The 25376-nt window shown below is 52.2% G+C and overlaps 2 protein-coding genes across 2 annotated transcripts in view; both read right to left on the bottom strand.

The window, feature by feature from the left end:
• TRIM54 (tripartite motif containing 54) overlaps positions 1 to 19434 on the bottom strand; it is a 48832-nt gene extending 29398 nt beyond the window's left edge. The window contains exons 1-2 of the mRNA XM_056552871.1: positions 18822 to 19434; positions 2792 to 2964 (exon numbers count right to left, since the gene is read on the bottom strand). Coding sequence (XP_056408846.1) covers positions 2792 to 2964; positions 18822 to 18989 — 341 coding nt within the window. The 5' untranslated portion in view covers positions 18990 to 19434. The remainder of the gene's footprint in view (positions 1 to 2791; positions 2965 to 18821) is intronic.
• An 899-nt stretch (positions 19435 to 20333) lies between these two features.
• On the bottom strand, positions 20334 to 25064 carry LOC130317748 (dnaJ homolog subfamily C member 5-like). Its single transcript, XM_056552872.1, has 5 exons — positions 24938 to 25064; positions 23277 to 23490; positions 22079 to 22232; positions 21937 to 22005; positions 20334 to 21862 (listed from the first exon to the last, which is right to left on the bottom strand). Exons 1-4 carry the CDS (start codon positions 25048 to 25050, stop codon positions 21941 to 21943), a joined length of 546 nt encoding a protein of 181 aa, XP_056408847.1. The 5' UTR covers positions 25051 to 25064; the 3' UTR covers positions 20334 to 21862; positions 21937 to 21940.
• Between the last annotated feature and the right edge of the window lie 312 nt (positions 25065 to 25376).

The raw sequence follows: 25376 nt of genomic DNA, 5'->3' as shown, positions 1-25376 counted from the left end.
ACAGAATAGAGGATCTGGGGGATAGCCCACAGAATAGAGGATCTGGGGGGATAGCCCACAGTGTAGAGGATCTGGGGGGATAGCCCACAGTGTAGAGGATCTGGAGGATAGCCCACGGAGTAGAGGATCTGGAGGATAGCCCACAGTATAGAGGATCTGGAGGATAGCCCACAGTGTAGAGGATCTGGAAGATAGCCCACAGTGTAGAGGATCTGGGGGGATAGCCCACAGTGTAGAGGATCTGGAGGATAGCCCACAGTATAGAGGATCTGGAGGATAGCCCACAGTGTAGAGGATCTGGAAGATAGCCCACAGTGTAGAGGATCTGGGGGGATAGCCCACAGTATAGATGATCTGGAGGATAGCCCACAGTATAGATGATCTGGGGGATAGCCCACAGAATAGAGGATCTGGGGGGATAGCCCACAGTGTAGAGGATCTGGAAGATAGCCCACAGTGTAGAGGATCTGGGGGGATAGCCCACAGTGTAGAGGATCTGGGGGATAGCCCACAGTGTAGAGGATCTGGGGGGTTAGCCCACAGTGTAGAGGATCTGGAGGATAGCCCACAGTGTAGAGGATCTGGAGGATAGCCCACAGTATAGAGGATCTGGAGGATAGCCCACAGTGTAGAGGATCTGGAAGATAGCCCACAGTGTAGAGGATCTGGGGGGATAGCCCACAGTGTAGAGGATCTGGAGGATAGCCCACAGTATAGATGATCTGGGGGATAGCCCACAGAATAGAGGATCTGGGGGGATAGCCCACAGAATAGAGGATCTGGGGGGATAGCCCACAGAATAGAGGATCTGGGGGGATAGCCCACAGTGTAGAGGATCTGGGGGGATAGCCCACAGTGTAGAGGATCTGGAAGATAGCCCACAGTGTAGAGGATCTGGAAGATAGCCCACAGTGTAGAGGATCTGGAGGATAGCCCACAGTGTAGAGGATCTGGGGGGATAGCCCACAGTGTAGAGGATCTGGGGGATAGCCCACAGTGTAGAGGATCTGGAGAATAGCCCACAGTATAGATGATCTGGGGGATAGCCCACAGAATAGAGGATCTGGGGGGATAGCCCACAGTGTAGAGGATCTGGGGGGATAGCCCACAGTGTAGAGGATCTGTGGGGATAGCCCACAGTGTAGAGGATCTGTGGGGATAGCCCACAGTATAGATGATTTGGAGGATAGCCCACAGTATAGATGATCTGGAGGATAGCCCACAGTGTAGAGGATCTGGAGGATAGCCCTCAGTGTAGAGGATCTGGAAGATAGCCCACAGTGTAGAGGATCTGGGGGGGATAGCCCACAGTGTAGAGGATCTGGGGGGATAGCCCACAGTGTAGAGGATCTGAAAGATAGCCCACAGTGTAGAGGATCTGGGGAATAGCCCACAGTGTAGAGGATCTGGGGGATAGCCTACAGTATAGATGATCTGGGGGATAGCCCACAGAATAGAGGATCTGGGGGGGGTAGCCCACAGAATAGAGGATCTGGGGGGGTAGCCCACATAATAGAGGATCTGGGGGGATAGCCCACAGTGTAGAGGATCTGGGGGGATAGCCCACAGTGTAGAGGATCTGGGGGATAACCCACAGAATAGAGGATCTGGGTGATAGCCCACAGTATAGAGGATCTGAAAGATAGCCCACAGTGTAGAGGATCTGGAGGATAGTCCACAGTGTAGAGGATCTGGGGGATAGCCTACAGTATAGATGATCTGGGGGATAGCCCACAGAATAGAGGATCTGGGGGGGGGTAGCCCACAGAATAGAGGATCTGGGGGGGTAGCCCACATAATAGAGGATCTGGGGGGATAGCCCACAGTGTAGAGGATCTGGGGGGATAGCCCACAGTGTAGAGGATCTGGGGGATAACCCACAGAATAGAGGATCTGGGTGATAGCCCACAGTATAGAGGATCTGGAGGATAGCCCACAGTATAGAGGATCTGGGGGGATAGCCCACAGTATAGATGATCTGGAGGATAGCCCACAGTATAGATGATCTGGAGGATAGCCCACAGTATAGATGATCTGGAGGATAGCCCACAGTATAGATGATCTGGAGGATAGCCCACAGTGTAGAGGATCTGGAGGATAGCCCACAGTATAGATGATCTGGAGGATAGCCCACAGTATAGAGGATCTGGGGGGATAGCCCACAGTATAGATGATCTGGGTGATAGCCCACAGTATAGATGATCTGGGTGATAGCCCACAGTATAGATGATCTGGGGGATAGCCCACAGTATAGAAGATCTGGGGGATAGCCCACAGTATAGATGATCTGGAGGATAGCAAACAGTATAGATGATCTGGGGGATAGCCCACAGTATAGAGGATCTGGAGGATAGCCCACAGTATAGAGGATCTGGAGGATAGCCCACAGTATAGAGGATCTGGAGGATAGCCCACAGTATAGATGATCTGGAGGATAGCCCACAGTATAGAGGATCTGGAGGATAGCCCACAGTATAGAGGATCTGGAGGATAGCCCACAGTATAGAGGATCTGGAGGATAGCCCACAGTATAGATGATCTGGAGGATAGCCCACAGTATAGATGATCTGGAGGATAGCCCACAGTATAGAGGATCTGGGGGGATAGCCCACAGTATAGATGATCTGGGGGGATAGCCCACAGTATAGATGATCTGGAGGATAGCCCACAGTATAGATGATCTGGAGGATAGTCCACAGTATAGATGATCCCCACATCTTAGTGCCCAGCTGTCTTTGTATTACACTTGTACAGTACAGAGGTGATGACTACTCTCTGACCCGGGACTTACCTGGAGGACTCCTGCTTGTAGATGTCTATGATATTTTCTACCAGAAGGTTTCTCTGTAGCCCGTACACCCCGTGCCTGTCCAGGACCACCTCGTGCCGACATGAGGGGCAGCGGAAGCGTCCACCGGAGGAGACCGTGCTGGAACCACGAGACTGCCAGAGGGGATTGGAGGCCTGGAGAGAAAACCAGGGACTGTGTTAGGAACCATGAGGACCGGGCCTGGAGGGTTCTGGAAATGGCTAGAATGACAGAGAATAATCTATTAACCCTTCACTTACACGGTATGGCCCAAGGATCTTCTGTCTATAGTCCCGTATCAGGAGGTCACTCCCCAGAAAGGTCCTTTAGTCAACGACTGTAGATTTGAGGTGCTGTGTGTCCTGCCCAATGGTGGAGACCCCCCTGTGACCTGTGACCCTGAGCTCCAGTAAAGCCGGATCGGATGAGTTTTCAGTCTGGGGTCGTCTTGTGTTCCCATCCTCCCCATAATCTGACCGGTCATCCACCCTGTCAGCTGACACCATGAGGCCTCTAATGGCCACCGAACTATCATCTGAATGGACTCCACCACCCAACTCTACCGCACCACCACCCCACACCTCTCCACCACCCAACTCTACCACTCCACACCTCTCCACCACCACCCCATACCTCTCCACCACCCAACTCTACCACTCCACACCTCTCCACCACCTAACTCTACGGCACCACATCTCTCCACCACCCCACACCTCTCCACCACCCAAATCTACCGCACCACCATCCCACACCTCTCCACCACCCAACTCTACCGCACCACCACCCCACACCTCTCCACCACCCAACTCTACCACTCCACACCTCTCCATCACCCAACTCTACCACACCACACCTCTCCACCACCCAACTCTACCACACCACACCTCTCCACCACCCAACTCTACCACTCCACACCTCTCCACCACCTAACTCTACGGCACCACATCTCTCCACCACCCAACTCTACCACACCACCACCCCACACCTCTCCACCACCCAAATCTACCGCACCACCATCCCACACCTCTCCACCACCCAACTCTACCGCACCACCACCCCATACGTCTCCACCACCCAACTCTACCGCACCACCACCCCATACCTCTCCACCACCCAACTCTACCGCACCACCACCCCATACCTCTCCACCACCCAACTCTACCGCACCACCACCCCACACCTCTCCACCACCCAACTCTACCGCACCACCACCCCACACCTCCCCACCCCACACCTCTCCACCACCCCTCTACCGCACCACCACCCCACACCTCTCCACCACCCACACCTCTCCACCACCCACACCTCTCCACCACCCAACTCTACCCCACCACACCTCTCCACCACCCAACTCTACCGCACCACCACCCCACACCTCTCCACCTCCATCCCATAGCTCTCCACCACCCAACTCTACTGCACTACCACCCCACACCTCTCCACCACCACCACCCCACACCTCTCCACCACCCAACTCTACGGCATGACCACCCCACACCTCTCCACCACACAACTCTACTGCACCACCACCACCCCACACCTCTCCATCACCCAACTCTACCGCACCACCCCCCCCACACCTCTCCACCACCAAACTCTACCGCACCATTACTTCACACTGCACCGCCCCATACCTCTCCACTACCAAACTACACCTCTCCACCACCCAACACCTCTCTACTACCCAACTCAACCACACCACTACTCCACACTTGTACATTCCAAGCCTCACCCCTCCTCCATAACACACTGCACCACCGTACACATGGCCACTTCACTACTACACCATTAGTCAGCCCCCTACCACCTCTCCACCACCCTATACAGCACCATAGTCTCCAATACTGATGCCAATCTATCCGTGGTTTTATTTAGACACATGGATGCCTACAGGACAAGAGTGTTAGTGCACTGCAGAATACTCCCATCATCCTGTATCCTGGAGTGTACGGCCCATAGTACAGCAGAATACTCCCATCATCCTGTATCCTGGATAGCACGGCCCATAGTACAGCAGAATACTCCCATCATCCTGTATCCTGGAGTGCACGGCCCATAGTAAAGCAGAATACTCCCATCATCCTGTATCCTGGAGTGTACGGCCCATAGTACAGCAGAATACTCCCATCATCCTGTATCCTGGAGTGTACGGCCCATAGTACAGCAGAATACTCCCATCATCCTGTATCCTGGATAACACGGCCCATAGTACAGCAGAATACTCCCATCATCCTGTATCCTGGATAGCACGGCCCATAGTATAGCAGAATACTCCCATCCTCCCATCATCCTGTATCCTGGAGTGTACGGCCCATAGTACAGCAGAATACTCCCATCATCCTGTATCCTAGAGTGTACGGCCCATAGTACAGCAGAATACTCCCATCATCCTGTATCCTGGATAGTACGGCCCATAGTACAGCAGAATACTCCCATCATCCTGTATCCTGGAGTGTACGGCCCATAGTACAGCAGAATACTCCCATCATCCTGTATCCTGGAGTGTACGGCCCATAGTACAGCAGAATACTCCCATCATCCTGTATCCTGGAGTGTACGGCCCATAGTACAGCAGAATACTCCCATCATCCTGTATCCTGTAGTGTACAGCCCATAGTACAGCAGAATACTCCCATCATCCTGTATCCTGGAGTGTACGGCCCATAGTACAGCAGAATACTCCCATCATCCTGTAGTGTACGGCCCATAGTACAGCAGAATACTCCCATCATCCTGTATCCTGGAGTGTACGGCACATAGTACAGTAGAATACTCCCATCATCCTGTATCCTGGAGTGCACGGCCCATAGTACAGCAGAATACTCCCATCATCCTGTATCCTGGAGTGTACGGCCCATAGTACAGCAGAATACTCCCATCATCCTGTATCCTGGAGTGTACGGCCCATAGTACAGCAGAATACTCCCATCATCCTGTATCCTGGAGTGCACGGCCCATAGTAAAGCAGAATACTCCCATCATCCTGTATCCTGGAGTGTACGGCCCATAGTACAGCAGAATACTCCCATCATCCTGTATCCTGGAGTGTACGGCCCATAGTACAGCAGAATACTCCCATCATCCTGTATCCTGGATAACACGGCCCATAGTACAGCAGAATACTCCCATCATCCTGTATCCTGGATAGCACGGCCCATAGTATAGCAGAATACTCCCATCATCCTGTATCCTGGAGTGTACAGCCCATAGTACAGCAGAATACTCCCATCATCCTGTATCCTGGAGTGTACGGCCCATAGTACAGCAGAATACTCCCATCATCCTGTATCCTGGATAGTACGGCCCATAGTACAGCAGAATACTCCCATCATCCTGTATCCTGGAGTGTACGGCCCATAGTACAGCAGAATACTCCCATCATCCTGTATCCTAGAGTGTACGGCCCATAGTACAGCAGAATACTCCCATCATCCTGTATCCTGGATAGTACGGCCCATAGTACAGCAGAATACTCCCATCATCCTGTATCCTGGAGTGTACGGCCCATAGTACAGCAGAATACTCCCATCATCCTGTATCCTGGAGTGTACGGCCCATAGTACAGCAGAATACTCCCATCATCCTGTATCCTGGAGTGTACGGCCCATAGTACAGCAGAATACTCCCATCATCCTGTATCCTGGAGTGTACGGCCCATAGTACAGCAGAATACTCCCATCATCCTGTATCCTGGAGTGTACAGCCCATAGTACAGCAGAATACTCCCATCATCCTGTATCCTGGAGTGTACGGCCCATAGTACAGCAGAATACTCCCATCATCCTGTATCCTGGAGTGTACAGCCCATAGTACAGCAGAATACTCCCATCATCCTGTATCCTGGAGTGTACGGCCCATAGTACAGCAGAATACTCCCATCATCCTGTATCCTGGAGTGTACGGAATATAGTATAGCAGAATACTCCCATCATCCTGTATCCTGGAGTGCACGACCCATAGTACAGCAGAATACTCCCATCATCCTGTATCCTGGAGTGTACGGCACATAGTACAGTAGAATACTCCCATCATCCTGTATCCTGGAGTGCACGGCCCATAGTACAGCAGAATACTCCCATCATCCTGTATCCTGGAGTGTACGGCCCATAGTACAGCAGAATACTCCCATAATCCTGTATCCTGGATAGCACAGCCCATAGTACAGCAGAATACTCCCATCATCCTGTATCCTGGATAGCACAGCCCATAGTAGAGCAGAATACTCCCATCATCCTGTATCCTGGATAGCACAGCCCATAGTAGAGCAGAATACTCCCATCATCCTGTATCCTGGCCCATAGTACAGTAGAATACTCCCATCACCCTGTATCCTGGCCCATAGTACAGCAGAATACTCCCATCATCCTGTATCCTGGAGTGTACAGCCCATAGTACAGCAGAATACTCCCATCATCCTGTATCCTGGATAGCATGGCCCATAGTACAGCAGAATACTCCCATCATCCTGTATCCTGGATAGTACGGCCAATAGTACAGCAGAATACTCCCATCATCCTGTATCCTGGAGTGTACGGCCCATAGTACAGCAGAATACTCCCATAATCCTGTATCCTGGATAACACGGCCCATAGTACAGCAGAATACTCCCATCATCCTGTATCCTGGATAGCACAGCCCATAGTACAGCAGAATACTCCCATCATCCTGTATCCTGGATAGTACGGCCAATAGTACAGCAGAATACTCCCATCATCCTGTATCCTGGAGTGTACGGCCCATAGTACAGCAGAATACTCCCATCATCCTGTATCCTGGATAGCACAGCCCATAGTACAGCAGAATACTCCCATCATCCTGTATCCTGGATAGTACGGCCAATAGTACAGCAGAATACTCCCATCATCCTGTATCCTGGAGTGTACGGCCCATAGTACAGCAGAATACTCCCATCATCCTGTATCCTGGATAGTACGGCCCATAGTACAGCAGAATACTCCCATCATCCTGTATCCTGGAGTGTACGGCCCATAGTACAGCAGAATACTCCCATCATCCTGTATCCTGGAGTGTACGGCCCATAGTACAGCAGAATACTCCCATCATCCTGTATCCTGGAGTGTACAGCCCATAGTACAGCAGAATACTCCCATCATCCTGTATCCTGGAGTGTACAGCCCATAGTACAGCAGAATACTCCCATCATCCTGTATCCTGGAGTGTACGGCCCATAGTACAGCAGAATACTCCCATCATCCTGTATCCTGGAGTGTACGGCCCATAGTACAGCAGAATACTCCCATCATCCTGTATCCTGGATAGCACAGCCCATAGTACAGCAGAATACTCCCATCATCCTGTATCCTGGAGTGTACGGCCCATAGTACAGCAGAATACTCCCATCATCCTGTATCCTGGAGTGTACGGCCCATAGTACAGCAGAATACTCCCATCATCCTGTATCCTAGAGTGTACGGCCCATAGTACAGCAGAATACTCCCATCATCCTGTATCCTGGAGTGTACGGCCCATAGTACAGCAGAATACTCCCATCATCCTGTATCCTGGAGTGCACGGCCAATAGTACAGCAGAATACTCCCATCATCCTGTATCCTGGATAGCACGGCCCATAGTATAGCAGAATACTCCCATCATCCTGTATCCTGGAGTGTACGGCCCATAGTACAGCAGAATACTCCCATCATCCTGTATCCTGGATAGTACGGCCCATAGTACAGCAGAATACTCCCATCATCCTGTATCCTGGAGTGTACGGCCCATAGTACAGCAGAATACTCCCATCATCCTGTATCCTGGATAGTACGGCCCATAGTACAGCAGAATACTCCCATCATCCTGTATCCTGGAGTGTACGGCCCATAGTACAGCAGAATACTCCCATCATCCTGTATCCTGGAGTGTACGGCCCATAGTACAGCAGAATACTCCCATCATCCTGTATCCTGGATAGCACAGCCCATAGTACAGCAGAATACTCCCATCATCCTGTATCCTGGATAGCACAGCCCATAGTACAGCAGAATACTCCCATCATCCTGTATCCTGGAGTGTACGGCCCATAGTACAGCAGAATACTCCCATCATCCTGTATCCTGCAGTGTACAGCCCATAGTACAGTAGAATACTCCCATCATCCTGTATCCTGGATAGCATGGCCCATAGTACAGCAGAATACTCCCATCATCCTGTATCCTGGCCCATAGTACAGCAGAATACTCCCATCATCCTGTATCCTGGAGTGTACGGCCCATAGTAAAGCAGAATACTCCCATCATCCTGTATCCTGGAGTGTACGGCCCATAGTACAGCAGAATACTCCCATCATCCTGTATCCTGGAGTGTACGGCCCATAGTACAGCAGAATACTCCCATCATCCTGTATCCTGGATAGCACAGCCCATAGTACAGCAGAATACTCCCATCATCCTGTATCCTGGATAGCACAGCCCATAGTACAGCAGAATACTCCCATCATCCTGTATCCTGGATAGCACAGCCCATAGTAGAGCAGAATACTCCCATCATCCTGTATCCTGGAGTGTACGGCCCATAGTACAGCAGAATACTCCCATCATCCTGTATCCTGGATAGCACAGCCCATAGTACAGCAGAATACTCCCATCATCCTGTATCCTGGATAGTACGGCCCATAGTAGAGCAGAATACTCCCATCATCCTGTATCCTGGATAGCATGGCCCATAGTACAGCAGAATACTCCCATCATCCTGTATCCTGGCCCATAGTACAGCAGAATACTCCCATCATCCTGTATCCTGGAGTGTACGGCCCATAGTACAGCAGAATACTCCCATCATCCTGTATCCTGGAGTGTACGGCCCATAGTACAGCAGAATACTCCCATCATCCTGTATCCTGGAGTGTACGGCCCATAGTACAGCAGAATACTCCCATCATCCTGTATCCTGGAGTGTACGGCCCATAGTACAGCAGAATACTCCCATCATCCTGTATCCTGGATAGCACAGCCCATAGTACAGCAGAATACTCCCATCATCCTGTATCCTGGACTGTACGGCCCATAGTACAGCAGAATACTCCCATCATCCTGTATCCTGCAGTGTACAGCCCATAGTACAGTAGAATACTCCCATCATCCTGTATCCTGGATAGCATGGCCCATAGTACAGCAGAATACTCCCATCATCCTGTATCCTGGCCCATAGTACAGCAGAATACTCCCATCATCCTGTATCCTGGAGTGTACGGCCCATAGTACAGCAGAATACTCCCATCATCCTGTATCCTGGAGTGCACGGCCCATAGTACAGCAGAATACTCCCATCATCCTGTATCCTGGAGTGTACAGCCCATAGTACAGCAGAATACTCCCATCATCCTGTATCCTGGAGTGTACGGCCCATAGTACAGCAGAATACTCCCATCATCCTGTATCCTAGAGTGTACGGCCCATAGTACAGCAGAATACTCCCATCATCCTGTATCCTGGAGTGTACGGCCCATAGTACAGCAGAATACTCCCATCATCCTGTATCCTGGAGTGTACGGCCCATAGTACAGCACAATACTCCCATCATCCTGTATCCTGGAGTGTACGGCCCATAGTACAGCAGAATACTCCCATCCTGTATCCTGGAGTGTATGGTACATAGTACAGCAGAATACTCCCATCATCCTGTATCCTGGAGTGTACGGCCCATAGTACAGCAGAATACTCCCATCATCCTGTATCCTGGAGTGTACGGCCCATAGTACAGCAGAATACTCCCATCATCCTGTATCCTGGAGTGTACGGCCCATAGTACAGCAGAATACTCCCATCATCCTGTATCCTGGAGTGTACAGCCCATAGTACAGCAGAATACTCCCATCATCCTGTATAGTACGGCCCATAGTACAGCAGAATACTCCCATCATCCTGTATCCTGGATAGCACGGCCCATAGTAGAGCAGAATACTCCCATCATCCTGTATAGTACGGCCCATAGTACAGCAGAATACTCCCATCATCCTGTATAGTACGGCCCATAGTACAGCAGAATACTCCCATCATCCTGTATCCTGGATAGCACGGCCCATAGTAGAGCAGAATACTCCCATCATCCTGTATAGTACGGCCCATAGTACAGCAGAATACTCCCATCATCCTGTATCCTGGAGTGTACAGCCCATAGTACAGCAGAATACTCCCATCATCCTGTATCCTGGCCCATAGTACAGCAGAATACTCCCATCACCCCGTATCCTGGCCCATAGTACAGTAATCATTAGAGTCAGAGACCCTCCCAGGTAAGGTCAGCTCTTGTATTGGATCCTGGCTGTGCTCGCCTCCTCTTGTATTGGATCCTGGCCGTGCTCGCCTCCTCTTGTATTGGATCCTGGATATGCTCGCCTCCTCTTGTATTGGATCCTGGCCGTGCTCGCCTCCTCTTGTATTGGATCCTGGCCGTGCTCGCCTCCTCTTGTATTGGATCCTGGATATGCTCGCCTCCTCTTGTATTGGATCCTGGCTATGCTCGCCTCCTCTTGTATTGGATCCTGGCCGTGCTCGCCTCCTCTTGTATTGGATCCTGGCCGTGCTCGCCTCCTCTTGTATTGGATCCTGGCTGTGCTCGCCTCCTCTTGTATTGGATCCTCGCCGTACAGCAGAATACTCCCATCATCCTGTATCCTGGAGTGTACGGCCCATAGTACAGCAGAATACTCCCATCATCCTGTATCCTGGCCCATAGTACAGTAATCATTAGAGTCAGAGACCCTCCCAGGTAAGGTCAGCTCTTGTATTGGATCCTGGCCGTGCTCGCCTCCTCTTGTATTGGATCCTGGCCGTGCTCGCCTCCTCTTGTATTGGATCCTGGCCGTGCTCGCCTCCTCTTGTATTGGATCCTGGCCGTGCTCGCCTCCTCTTGTATTGGATCCTGGCCGTGCTCGCCTCCTCTTGTATTGGATCCTGGCCGTGCTCGCCTCCTCTTGTATTGGATCCTGGCCGTGCTCGCCTCCTCTTGTATTGGATCCTGGCCGTGCTCGCCTCCTCTTGTATTGGATCCTGGCCGTGCTCGCCTCCTCTTGTATTGGATCCTGGCCGTGCTCGCCTCCTCTTGTATTGGATCCTGGCTGTGCTCGCCTCCTCTTGTATTGGATCCTGGCCGTGCTCGCCTCCTCTTGTATTGGATCCTGGCCGTGCTCGCCTCCTCTTGTATTATATCCTGGCCGTGCTCGCCTCCTCTTGTATTGGATCCTGGCCGTGCTCGCCTTCTCTTGTATTGGATCCTGGCCGTGCTCGCCTCCTCTTGTATTGGATCCTGGACGTGCTCGCCTCCTCTTGTATTGGATCCTGGCCGTGCTCGCCTCCTCTTGTATTGGATCCTGGCCGTGCTCGCCTCCTCTTGTATAATGGATCCTGGCCGTGCTCGCCTCCTCTTGTATAATGGATCCTGGCCGTGCTCGCCTCCTCTTGTATTGGATCCTGGCCGTGCTCGCCTCCTCTTGTATTGGATCCTGGCCGTGCTCGCCTCCTCTTGTATCGGATCCTGGCCGTGCTCGCCTCTTCTTGTATCGGATCCTGGCCGTGCTCGCCTCCTCTTGTATTGGATCCTGGCCGTGCTCGCCTCCTCTTGTATAATGGATCCTGGCCGTGCTCGCCTCCTCTTGTATTGGATCCTGGCCGTGCTCGCCTCCTCTTGTATTGGATCCTGGCCGTGCTCGCCTCCTCTTGTATTGGATCCTGGCCGTGCTCGCCTCCTCTTGTATAATGGATCCTGGCCGTGCTCGCCTCCTCTTGTATTGGATCCTGGCCGTGCTCGCCTCCTCTTGTATTGGATCCTGGCCGTGCTCGCCTCCTCTTGTATTGGATCCTGGCTATGCTCGCCTCCTCTTGTATTGGATCCTGGCTATGCTCACCTCCTCTTGTCCACCAGTCATTGTGGTATGAGGTGGACTGTTCAGAGTAACTTAAAGGGGTTCTCCACTTCCCAACTTGATAGAAGGTCCCCCGACGGTAAGAAGATCACTAGGTGCCCGATCAGCTGTAATCTGTGAAAAACCTCAATCCTGCCCGACCTATATCCCGTTACCTGTAACGGGTGAATCCTGCCCGACCTACATCCTGTGATGACTGAATCCTGCCCAACCTACATCCCGTTACCTGTAATGGCTGAATCCTGCCCGACCTACATCCCGTTACCTGTGATGACTGAATCCTGCCCGACCTACATCCCGTTACCTGTAATGACTGAATCCTGGCCGCCCTACATCCCGTTACCTGTGACGACTGAATCCTGCCCGACCTACATCCCGTTACCTGTAACGACTGAATCCTGCCCGACCTACATCCTGTAATGACTGAATCCTGCCCGACCTACATCCAGTTACCTGTAACGACTGAATCCTGCCCGACCTACATCCTGTTACCTGTAATGGCTGAATCCTGCCCGACCTACATCCTGTAATGACTGAATCCTGCCCGACCTACATCCAGTTACCTGTAACGACTGAATCCTGCCCGACCTACATCCCGTTACCTGTAACGACTGAATCCTGCCCGACCTACATCCTGTAATGACTGAATCCTGCCCGACCTACATCCAGTTACCTGTAACGACTGAATCCTGCCCGACCTACATCCTGTTACCTGTAATGGCTGAATCCTGCCCGACCTACATCCTGTAATGACTGAATCCTGCCCGACCTACATCCTGTTACCTGTAATGGCTGAATCCTGCCCGACCTACATCCTGTAATGACTGAATCCTGCCTGACCTACATCCTGTTATCTGTGATGACTGAATTCTGCCCCCCGCTGGTCTATAGTAAGAAGCCCAGGACAACTCCCCGCACTGCCCCCCGCTGGTCTATAGTAAGAAGCCCAGGACAACTCCCCGCACTGCCCCCCGCTGGTCTATAGTAAGAGGCCCAGGACGACTCCCCGCACTGCCCCCCGCTGGTCTATAGTAAGAAGCCCAGGACGACACCCCGCACTGCCCCCCGCTGCTCTATAGTAAGAAGCCCAGGACGACACCCCGCACTGCTCCCCGCTGCTCTATAGTAAGAAGCCCAGGACGACACCCAGCACTGCCCCCCGCTGGTCTATAGTAAGAAGCCCAGGACGACTCCCCGCACTGCCCCCCGCTGGTTTATAGTAAGAAGCCCAGGACGACTCCCCGCACTGCCCCCCGCTGGTTTATAGTAAGAAGCCCAGGACGACTCCCCGCACTGCCCCCCGCTGGTTTATAGTAAGAAGCCCAGGACGACTCCCTGCACTGCCCCCCGCTGGTTTATAGTAAGAAGCCCAGGACGACTCCCTGCACTGCCCCCGCTGGTCTACAGTAAGAAGCCCAGGACGACTCCCCGCACTGCCCCCCGCTGGTCTACAGTAAGAAGCCCCTGACCTCTCCCCTCACTGCAATCCCCCTGGTTTACAGTAAAAAGCACATAGCCATCCCCCCCACCACACACTGGTCTACAAGAAGCCCCACGACCACTCTCTGTACTGCCCCCCACTGGTATGGCTATAGAAAGAAGCCTACAGCCCCTTTCTGCTGGTCTATAGTAAGAAGCCAATGGCCAAATCCCCCTCACTGCCCACGGCTATAGTAAGAAGCCCAAGGCCACTACCTACACTGGTGCCTCCACTGGTCTATCATAAGACGCCTAAGACCGCTCCCAAATCTCTATATTATGAAGCCCACGGCCCGTCCATAGTATGAAGCCCACGGCCCGTCCATAGTATGAAGCCCACGGCCCGTCCATAGTATGAGGCCCACGGCCCGCCTATAGTATGAGGCCCACGGCCGGTCTATAGTATGAGGCCCACGGCCGATCCATAGTATGAGGCCCACGGCCGGTCTATAGTATGAAGCCCACAGCCGGTCTATAGTATGAAGCCTGCTTGTTGCTGGTCTATAGTAAGAAGCCCAGAACAGACCCCTGCCGGTGTATAGTAAGAGGCCCACAACCCATCCTCACTGGTCTAAGTAAGAAGCCCACGGCCGGTCTATAGTAAGAAGCCCACAGCCGCTCTACAGAAAGCCCATGGCTGCTTCTTGCTGGTCTATAGTAAGAAGCCCAGAACAGACCCCTGCCAGTGTATAGTAAGAGGCCCACAACCCCTCCTCACTGGTCTAAGTAAGAAGCCCACGGCCGGTCTATAGCATGAAACCCACGGCCGTTCTATAGCAAGAAGCCCACGGCCGGTCTACAGAAAGCCCATGACTGCTTCTTGCTGGTCTATAGTAAGAAGCTCAGAACAGACCCCTGCGGGTGTATAGTAAGAGGCCCAAAACCCCTCCTCACTGGTCTATAGTAAGAAGCCCAGAACAAACCCATGCCCACAACCCCTCTTCACTGGTCTATAGTATGAAGCCCACAGCCGGTCTATAGTAAGAAGCCCAGAACAGACCCCTGCCGGTGTATAGTAAGAGGCCCACAACCCCACCTCACTGGTCTATAGTAAGAAGCCCACGGCCGGTCTATAGTATGAAGCCCACGGCCGGTCTATAGTATGAGGCCCACGGCCGGTCTATAGTATGAAGCACATGGCTGCTTCTTGCTGGTCTATATTAAGAAGCCCAGAACAGACCCCTGCCGGTGTATAGTAAGAGGCCCACAACCCCTCCTCACTGGTCTCTAGTAAGAAGCCCACGGCCGGTCTATAGTATGAAGCCCACGGCCGGTCTATAGTATGAAGCCCACGGCCGGTCTATAGTAAGAAGCCAATGGCTGCTTCTTGCTGGTCTATAGTAAGAAGCCCAGAACAAACCCATGCCCACAACCCCTCTTCACTGGTCTATAGTATGAGGCCCACGGCCGATCTATAGTAAGAAGCCCATGGCAGGTCTATAGTAAGAAGCCCATGGCCGGTCTACAGAAAGCCCATGACTGCTTCTTGCTGGTCTATAGTAAGAAGCCCAGAACAGACCCCTGCGGGTGTATAGTAAGAGGCCCAAAACCCCTCCTCACTGGTCTATAGTAAGAAGCCCAGAACAAACCCATGCCCACAACCCCTCTTCACTGGTCTATAGTATGAAGCCCACAGCCGGTCTATAGTAAGAAGCCCGGAACAGACCCCTGCCGATGTATAGTAAGAGGCCCACAACCCCTCCTCACTGGTCTATAGTATGAAGCCCACAGCCGGTCTATAGTAAGAAGCCCAGAACAGACCCCTGCCGATGTATAGTAAGAGGCCCACAACCCCTCCTCACTGGTCTATAGTATGAAGCCCACAGCCGGTCTATAGTAAGAAGCCCAGAACAGACCCCTGCCGGTGTATAGTAAGAGGCCCACAACCCCTCCTCGCTGGTCTATAGTATGAAGCCCACGGCTGCTCCCCCCACACAGGATGAGGCATATCTTCTGGTTCTTCACTAACGTTGTAGTAACTGGTTATTCAAACAGAGCTAAATAATTATAGAATAAGACGCTGATAAATCCTCGCACGGTCATCCCATGCCTGAACATGTGTCCTTCACCCATCACAATGACATTAAATATCTTCATCTCAGTGCAGCCCCTTGTTAGGACATCACTTGGGATTTTCACAACACATCCACGTGTAGACGGCTAGAGGAAGAGTCTGGAGGCAGAACTATACGATGGTGAAGATCAAACAGCCCGATGGTCAATGAAGATGATAAGACTGGTAATTCTCAGCGAGGCCTGGACCAGAGCCGGGAACTCATCATTATGGGTTTAGGGCAAGTCACATGGATTCAGCGATACCGGGAGTCACAGAAGAAAAATACTGCAAACCCTACACTAGTAGAAGAGTATACTCGTAACGTGGATTACACCGCAGTCTGCCCACGTCTCAGGTATAAAAAGGAAAACTAGAAAATGTCCAGAACAAACACTAATCCTCAATATACTGCAACTGTGACACGTGTAGGTGCCGGGGGCTACAATCCTGTGTCAGAGCTGGTACTATAGAAGCCATATTACACTACCTCTCTATATGGCGCAGTAACTGACACCACAACCTCTGTACGTGTAGTGCGTCGCACTTGTAATCCTGTGTACTGAGCAATCATACTGGACATAGATACTTCACACCACGTGACACCAAGCCGTGGACACAATAGTAAATCCAGCAAAGCTTCATAAACGGAGCAAAGAATAACACCAACCCCCAACATGGCACAGATGGAAGAGACTTCAGATGAGTAATGACAGAAGGTACAAGATGGGCCAAACAAGACGGGCATAAGAGGGGTATCACAAGACGGGCATAAGAGGAGCATCAGGGGCATCACAAGATGGGCACATTTGTGTCAGTCCCTCAGTCCACTGACTTTCAGCTGTAATGTGGATGAAGACCCGGCACTCAGCTGTAATGTGGATGAAGACCCGGCACTCAGCTGTAATGTGGATGAAGACCCGGCACTCAGCTGTAATGTGGATGAAGACCCGGCACTCAGCTGTAATGTGGATGAAGACGCGGCACTCAGCTGTAATGTGGATGAAGACGCGGCACTCAGCTGTAATGTGGATGAAGACGCGGCACTCAGCTGTAATGTGGATGAAGACGCGGCACTCAGCTGTAATGTGGATGAAGACGCGGCACTCAGCTGTAATGTGGATGAAGACGCGGCACTCAGCTGTAATGTGGATGAAGACGCGGCACTCAGCTGTAATGTGGATGAAGACGCGGCACTCAGCTGTAATGTGGATGAAGACGCGGCACTCAGCTGTAATGTGGATGAAGACGCGGCACTCAGCTGTAATGTGGATGAAGACGCGGCACTCAGCTGTAATGTGGATGAAGACGCGGCACTCAGCTGTAATGTGGATGAAGACGTGGCACTCAGCTGTCTCGGCCGTAAACATCACAAGATCTTATAAAGTGGCGTCCGGTTACATGTCTCACGAATGACAAGTCTATAAAAGTTCTATTATAGGAAAAACCGGGATAAGCTGATGTATAAGCTTACACTCACACTAAGGCTCTCCACAGTCTCCACTCACACTAAGCCGTAGATTCTCCAGTCTACACTCCTTAAGCCGTAGACCCTTCAGTCTACACATAAACCAAGCCATGAACCCTCCAGACCCTTTACAAAGATGTGTTCCACCATGTATGCAACCAATAAGTCTTAATGTTGACACCACAGTAAGGAAGCTCCCCAACCCTTCACAATAGACAGGTATAGAGTAAGGAAGCTCCCCGACCCTTCACAATAGACAGGTATAGAGTAAGGAAGCTCCCCGACCCTTCACAATAGACCGGCATAGTAAGGAAGCTCCCCAACCCTTCACAATAGACAGGTATAGAGTAAGGAAGCTCCCCGACCCTTCACAATAGACAGGTATAGTAAGGAAGCTCCCCGACCCTTCACAATAGACAGGTATAGTAAGGAAGCTCCCCGACCCTTCACAATAGACCGGCATAGTAAGGAAGCTCCCCGACCCTTCACAATAGACAGGTATAGAGTAAGGAAGCTCCCCGACCCTTCACAATAGACAGGTATAGAGTAAGGAAGCTCCCCGACCCTTCACAATAGACCGGCATAGTAAGGAAGCTCCCCGACCCTTCACAATAGACAGGTATAGAGTAAGGAAGCTCCCCGACCCTTCACAATAGACAGGTATAGTAAGGAAGCTCCCCGACCCTTCACAATAGAGCGGCATAGTAAGGAAGCTCCCCAACCCTTCACAATAGACAGGTATAGTAAGGAAGCTCCCCAACCCTTCACAATAGACAGGTATAGTAAGGAAGCTCCCCAACCCTTCACAATAGACAGGTATAGCGCAAGGAAGCTCCCCGACCCTTCACAATAGACAGGTATAGTAAGGAAGCTCCCCGACCCTTCACAATAGACAGGTATAGCGCAAGGAAGCTCCCCGACCCTTCACAATAGACAGGTATAGGGTAAGGAAGCTCCCCGACCCTTCACAATAGACAGGTATAGGGTAAGGAAGCTCCCCGACCCTTCACAATAGACAGGTATAGTAAGGAAGCTCCCCGAACCCTTCACAATAGACAGGTATAGGGTAAGGAAGCTCCCCAACCCTTCACAATAGACGGGTATCGCGTACGACAATTACAGCGGCCTCAATACCTGGAATATGTCGTTGGCGCACTTGCGGCACAGGTTATGCTGGCACGGCAGGATCACCACAGGTTTGGTAAACATCTCCAGGCAGATGGGGCAGATCAGCTGCTTCTCCAGGTTGTCCATGGTCTGAGTGTCCCCCCCCAAAGACTTAAATCCTACCGCAAAATTCATCCCTCAGCAGCGTCTGTGGACACAACGCAGAACGGTGACTGCACGAGACCTGCGCTCACTCATCAGACCACAGACTGTCTAAGTTTAGAGTCTCTTATCACACACATCGGGGCGGGAAGAGACCCTGTTAACCCCTCGCTATGTAGGGAAATAAGATATCCCAGACCTGATGTCCACTGCCGGTACATGACCTGCGGCCCAGACAGGGTTAACAATCAGGAGGGGCTCAGGAATTCCGGGGGTATTTTTAGCTGCTGGATGAGAACGAACAGTGACGAGAGGACGGGACGGGGGGTGGGGGGGGGAGAGGGGTCCGCAGCTGTCACATACAGCAGGTGACACTGAGTCACACAATGATACACAACATGACACAATCCAAAAACAAGGGTCCAAGGAGGAGCTATATTAAAGGGGTACTCCAGTGGAAAACTTTTTTTTATTTTTATCAACTGATGCCAGAAAATGAAACAGATTTGTAAATTACTTCTATTAAAAAATCTTAATCCTTCCAGTACATAGCACCTGTATACTACAAAGGATTGTAGGATTTCTTGTCTGTCATGACCACAGTGCTCTCTGCTGACATCTCTGTCCATTTTAGGAACTGTCCTGGGAAGCATATGTTTGCTATGGGGATTTTCTCCTACTCTGGACAGTTCCTAAAATGGACAGCAGGGGTCAGCAGAGAGCACAGAAAGCTCTGTGTTTGTGACAGACGAGAAACCCAAAATGAAAAGAATTTCCTCTGTAGTATACAGCCGCTAATAAGTACTGGAGGGATTAAGATTTTTTTAATAGAAGTGATTTACAAATCTGGATTAACTTTCTGGCACCAGTTGATTTAAAAAAATATATATATATATATAAAAAAATTAAAAAAATAAAAAGGTTTCCACCGGAGTACCCCTTTAAAAGGTATATTCCGGGCAAAAACATCTTATCCCCATCTAAATGATAAGGGATAAGATGTCTGATCGGGGGGCTACGTCTCCAGGCCAAGAAACCTCCGACACTTGAGACGTAACGCCACGCCTCCTCGTGCCATCACGCCACGCCCCCTCCTTTCATGTCTATGGGAGGGGGCGTGAAGGCCGTCACGCTCCCTCCCATAGACATGAATGGAGGGGGCTTGGCGTGATGTCATGTCTCTGGCACAGAATGCAGGTACTACACAGAGATTGCGGGGGCCCCCTGCGATCACACATCTTATCCTCTATCCTTTGGATGGGGGATAAGATGTCTTTGCCTGGAATACCCCTTTAACCCCGTCAGTGCCAGGCTGCCGATTACCCCACAGTCAGCGCCGCAGTCCGCCAATCACCATCCACCATACAGTACATGAATGAAAAAGACATGGGGGTCCAATGGGGGAGCGCTTGCATTTTATTAAACCTCCATGACACTACGAGACTTTCCCACCGCCGACGCTTCATTGGCAACTGCTGGTGATAAAACGAGACATTTGGCAATAAAAACCCATGTACGTATGATATGGGATAAGATGTCTGATCGGGGGGAGGCTACTGGGACTGCGTCTCCAGGCCCAGAAACCTCCGGCACTGTAGACGTAACACGATGCCTCCTCGTGAAGTCACGCCCCTCCATTCATGTCTATTGGAGGGGGCGTGACGGGGTCTTGGCGTGACGTCATGTCTCCGGGACAGAATGCGGGTGCTGCACAGAGATCGTGGGGGCCCCCTGCCATCAGACATCTTATCCCCCGTGCCAGGCTGCCGATTACCCCACAGTCAGCGCCGCAGTCCGCCAATCACCATCCACCATACAGTATATGAATGAAAAAGACATGGGGGTCCAATGGGGGAGCGCTTGCATTTTATTAAACCTCCATGACACTACGAGACTTTCCCACCGCCGACGCTTCATTGGCAACTGCTGGTGATAAAACGAGACATTTGGCAATAAAAACCCATGTACGAATTTCTCCAGAATGATCTGTTCCCAGGATGGACATCACCGCCATGATGAGCGCCGCAGTCACAGTGAAAGGATACAGAACGAAAGAAGAGGTATGGGATGAGGTGCAACGTATATATATATATATCTACACAGGACATGATTATAGGGCCAGATCTGGAGCGTCCCATACACCGCACTGCCCAACAGTCCAGGGGCGACGAGCGGCTGCGCGGCCTCCAATACCGGAGCAGAGGAGACATCAGCTGACCAGCACAGGAGACATAAAAGTATAAAAACACATCCGGAGGCTCGTCCGGGACAAAGTGCCCAATACTTCACAGATTCATTGTGCAAAGTTGTGGGGTAATGGGGGGGCAGGGGGTCAAGACGACGGTGAAGGACGAGGCCGCAGCTATTGTCCCACATAGTCATTGGCATCAAGTTTAAAGTAAGAAACCAGAAGCTGGATGGGACGGGCCCTCAGAAATGTCGACCAGTACAGGGAGGTGGGGGCAGCGGTTGGACATGGATTGGGGGGGGGGGGTTTGCCTTAAGCCCCACGTTTGGTTAATAGCCCTTGTCACTTCAACATAAAGGAAGGAGAGGGCGGGGAAGACGGTACGGGAAGGGTCACGAGCCATGAAAGAGAACGTCTGTAAAGTACAAAGCTGCGGGTCCACTGCTGGGGCGAGGGCCCCTCTGTGCTCCTCATCCATAGAAGGAAGAAAGGGCCACACACAAGTCTTTGGTGACTCTTCCCATTCACAGTCAGTCGTCGCCTCCTTATCCTCGCAGGAGCTGCTTGAAGGCGACAAACGGAGAAGAACCTGGTGATGCTGCAGAAAGTGCTATATGTCGTGTAGGACCACCCGTCTCCTCCACAAGAGCACGAAATTGGGGTCTCCAGAAGTGACAAGAAGAGGATCCTGTCCGATACCACTGGGAGGTCCGGGGGCCTGTCAGGAAACAACAATGTTATGGAGGACTCAGTGGGGTCAGTAATGCTGCCTCATGGGGGCGCCATACTTACTGCTCTAGGAACTCTGCTGCGCAGGGTAGACGGGGGCCCCCGAGGACGGCTGCATGTTGATGACGTCACCTACAACAGACGGGCACAAGCATTAGCCATAACCAGTAACCGGAGACGGGTGAGAAGCGGCAGAGACACTCACCGTCCTCCGCACGGATCTGGGCCTCCAGGTCCTCGGGGTTCACACACTTATAGGAATCATCTTCTTCCTCAGGAGGTTTACACCGACCGCAGCAGAAACAGCAGCAACAGCAGCAGCAACAGCACGAGATGATACTGAAGCAGACCACCAGGCCCTGGGACATAGAGGGACATCATCATCATCAAGAGTATACTGCCATACTGTACAGCAGCTATACTGCAACCCTACTATACTGCCATACTGTACACCAACTATACTGCAACCCTACTATACTGCCATACCGTACACCTACACACACTGCACCCCTACTATACTGCCATACCGTACACCTACACACACTGCACCCCTACTATACTGCCATACCGTACACCTACACACAATGCACCCCTACTATACTGCCATACCGTACACCTACACACAATGCACCCCTACTATACACCAACTATACTGCAACCCTAATATACTGCCATACCGTACACCAACTATACTGCAACCCTACTATACTGCCATACCGTACACCTACACACACTGCATCCCCCACTATACTGCCATACTGTACACCAACTATACTGCAACCCTAATATACTGCCATACCGTAAACCTACACACACTGCCACCCCCACTATAAACCAACTATACTGCAACCCTAATATACTGCCATACTGTACAGCAGCTATACTGCAACCCTTCTATACTGCCATATCGTACACCTACACACACTGCACCCCTACTATACTGCCATACTGTACACCTACACACTGCACCCCAACTATACTGCCATACCGTACACCTACTGCACCCCCACTATACTGCCATACCGTACACCTACACACACTGCATCCCCACTATACTGCCATACCGTACACCTACTGCACCCCCACTATACTGCCATACCGTACAACCTACACACACTGCACCCCCACTATACTGCCATACTGTACACCTACACACACTGCACCCCCCACTATACTGCCATACCGTACACCTACACACACTGCACCCCCACTATACTGCCATACTGTACAGCAGCTATACTGCAACCCTACTATTCTGCCATTACCGTACACCTACACACACTGCACCCCCCACTATACACCCACTATACACCAACTATACTGCAACCCTACTATACTGCCATACCTCACAAAATCCATGCCACCCTGACAATACTCCATAGTCATGTGACCTCCATCCTCACCTTGAACCAGCACTTAGACATCAGGAAGTAGTACTTGACGCTTTCCTCCCCGAACTGCTCGGCCACGTAGAGACCCATGGAGCCGTACTCATCGTAAATCTTGCGCTTGTTTTCGTCGCTCAGCGTGGTGTTGGCGTTATTGATTTCCTTAAACTTCTCAGCAGCCTCTGGATTGTCGGGGTTCTTGTCTGGATGATACCGTAAGGCAAGTTTCCTAAGGAAACGGCAAGAGAGCAAAGGCCATCACACGAGAAGGTCCCCACATCAGCCTGCCCCCCCCCCCCACTAGTCACGTCAGCCTGCCCCCCCCCCACTAGTCACGTCAGCCTGCCCCCCCCCCAGTCACGTCAGCCTGCCCCCCCCAGTCACGTCAGCCTGCCCCCCCCAGTCACGTCAGCCTGCCCCCCCCCAGTCACGTCAGCCTGCCCCCCCCCCCAGTCACGTCAGCCTGCCCCCCCCAGTCACGTCAGCCTGCCCCCCCACCCCCAGTCACGTCAGCCTGCCCCCCCCCCCAGTCACGTCAGCCTGCCACCCCCCCCAGTCACGTCAGCCTGCCACCCCCCCCCCAGTCACGTCAGCCTGCCACCCCCCCCAGTCACGTCAGCCTGCCCCCCCCCCCCCAGTCACGTCAGCCTGCCCCCCCCCCCAGTCACGTCAGCCTGCCCCCCCCCCCCAGTCACGTCAGCCTGCCCCCCCCCCCAGTCACGTCAGCCTGCCCCCCCCCCAGTCACGTCAGCCTGCCCCCCCCCCCCAGTCACGTCAGCCTGCCCCCCCCCCCAGTCACGTCAGCCTGCCCCCCCCCCCAGTCACGTCAGCCTGCCCCCCCCCCCCAGTCACGTCAGCCTGCCCCCCCCCCCCAGTCACGTCAGCCTGCCCCCCCCCCCAGTCACGTCAGCCTGCCCCCCCCCCCAGTCACATCAGCCCCCCCCCCCCCACACTAGTCACATCAGCATGCCCCATCACCTCCCCAGTATGGCCCATTAGTCCTCCCCCCCCCCCTCCAGCAGACACATTGGGGCTCCTGTCCTGTGGTCTGAGGCCCATTAGACCCCCCCCCCCTCCAGCAGTCACATTGGGGCTCCTGTCCTGTGGTCTGAGGCCCATTAGACCCCCCCCCCCCCTCCAGCAGTCACATTGGGGCTCCTGTCCTGTGGTCTGAGGCCCATTAGACCCCCCCCCCTCCAGCAGTCACATTGGGGCTCCTGTCCTGTGGTCTGAGGCCCATTAGACCCCTCCAGCGGTCACATTGGGGCCCTGTTCCTGCGCTCTGTGCACAGTAGACTCCATACACACTAGTCACAGCGCACCCTATTCCCAGAATTAGATAAGCGCAGTCAGAGACCCTGGGCCCACAAGGACATATCACAATATAAGCCGTCTGTTCTGGCTGATAACAGGGAACAATGGATTGTATTCACCTGTGGTACAATTGCACTTTACATCCTATATTGGTAGATAACTAATAAGGTAGACATACGATGTCACTATACGCTGCAGCAGCACGTGTATCACACCTCGGGGGGGGGGGGGGGGTCAGCCACACACTAGGGCAGCTGTTACCCCTCCCTGAGCACACACTGCAGTAATCTGAAGAAATAAAAACACTGCTGCAAAACTCTAAAAAAAAACCTGTGTGTGGAGGCGGCGGCGATCAGCCTTACCGGTACGCTTTCTTGATGTCGTCCTGCGAGGCGCCCTTCTCCAGACCCAGCACCTTGTACAAGGAGCAGCCCGTCCGGGACATCTTCCTCTGGGGTCTGTGCGGCTCCGACATCTTGTCCTGGAGCAAAGAAAGAACCGCAATAAGTGTAAGCAGTCTGTGAGGAGGGGGACTGTGTTATATATAATAAGTATATACAGTCTGTGAGGAGGGGATTGTGTTATATATAATAAGTACATGCAGTCTGTGAGGGGGGACTGTGTTATATATAATAAGTACATGCAGTCTGTGAGGAGGGGACTGTGTTATATATAATAAGTACATGCAGTCTGTGAGGAGGGGGATTGTGTTATATATAATAAGTATATACAGTCTGTGAGGAGGGGATTGTGTTATATATAATAAGTACATGCAGTCTGTGAGGAGGGGATTGTGTTATA

Source organism: Hyla sarda, unplaced genomic scaffold (assembly GCF_029499605.1).
Source record: "Hyla sarda isolate aHylSar1 unplaced genomic scaffold, aHylSar1.hap1 scaffold_2017, whole genome shotgun sequence".
Classification (NCBI taxonomy): Eukaryota; Metazoa; Chordata; class Amphibia; order Anura; family Hylidae; genus Hyla; species Hyla sarda.
Note: the sequence above shows the minus strand (reverse complement) of the source record. Positions and strands in the feature narration are given on the sequence as shown.

Coding starts and splice junctions, on each gene's coding strand:
- LOC130317748 (XM_056552872.1), bottom strand. CDS start 25,050: ATGTCGGAGCCGCACAGACCCCAGAGGAAGATGTCCCGGACGGGCTGC. Junction 23,491..24,937: donor GACATCAAGAAAGCGTACCG/GTAAGGCTGATC, acceptor CCGTTTCCTTAG/GAAACTTGCCTTACGGTATC. Junction 22,233..23,276: donor TGTCTAAGTGCTGGTTCAAG/GTGAGGATGGAG, acceptor TCTATGTCCCAG/GGCCTGGTGGTCTGCTTCAG.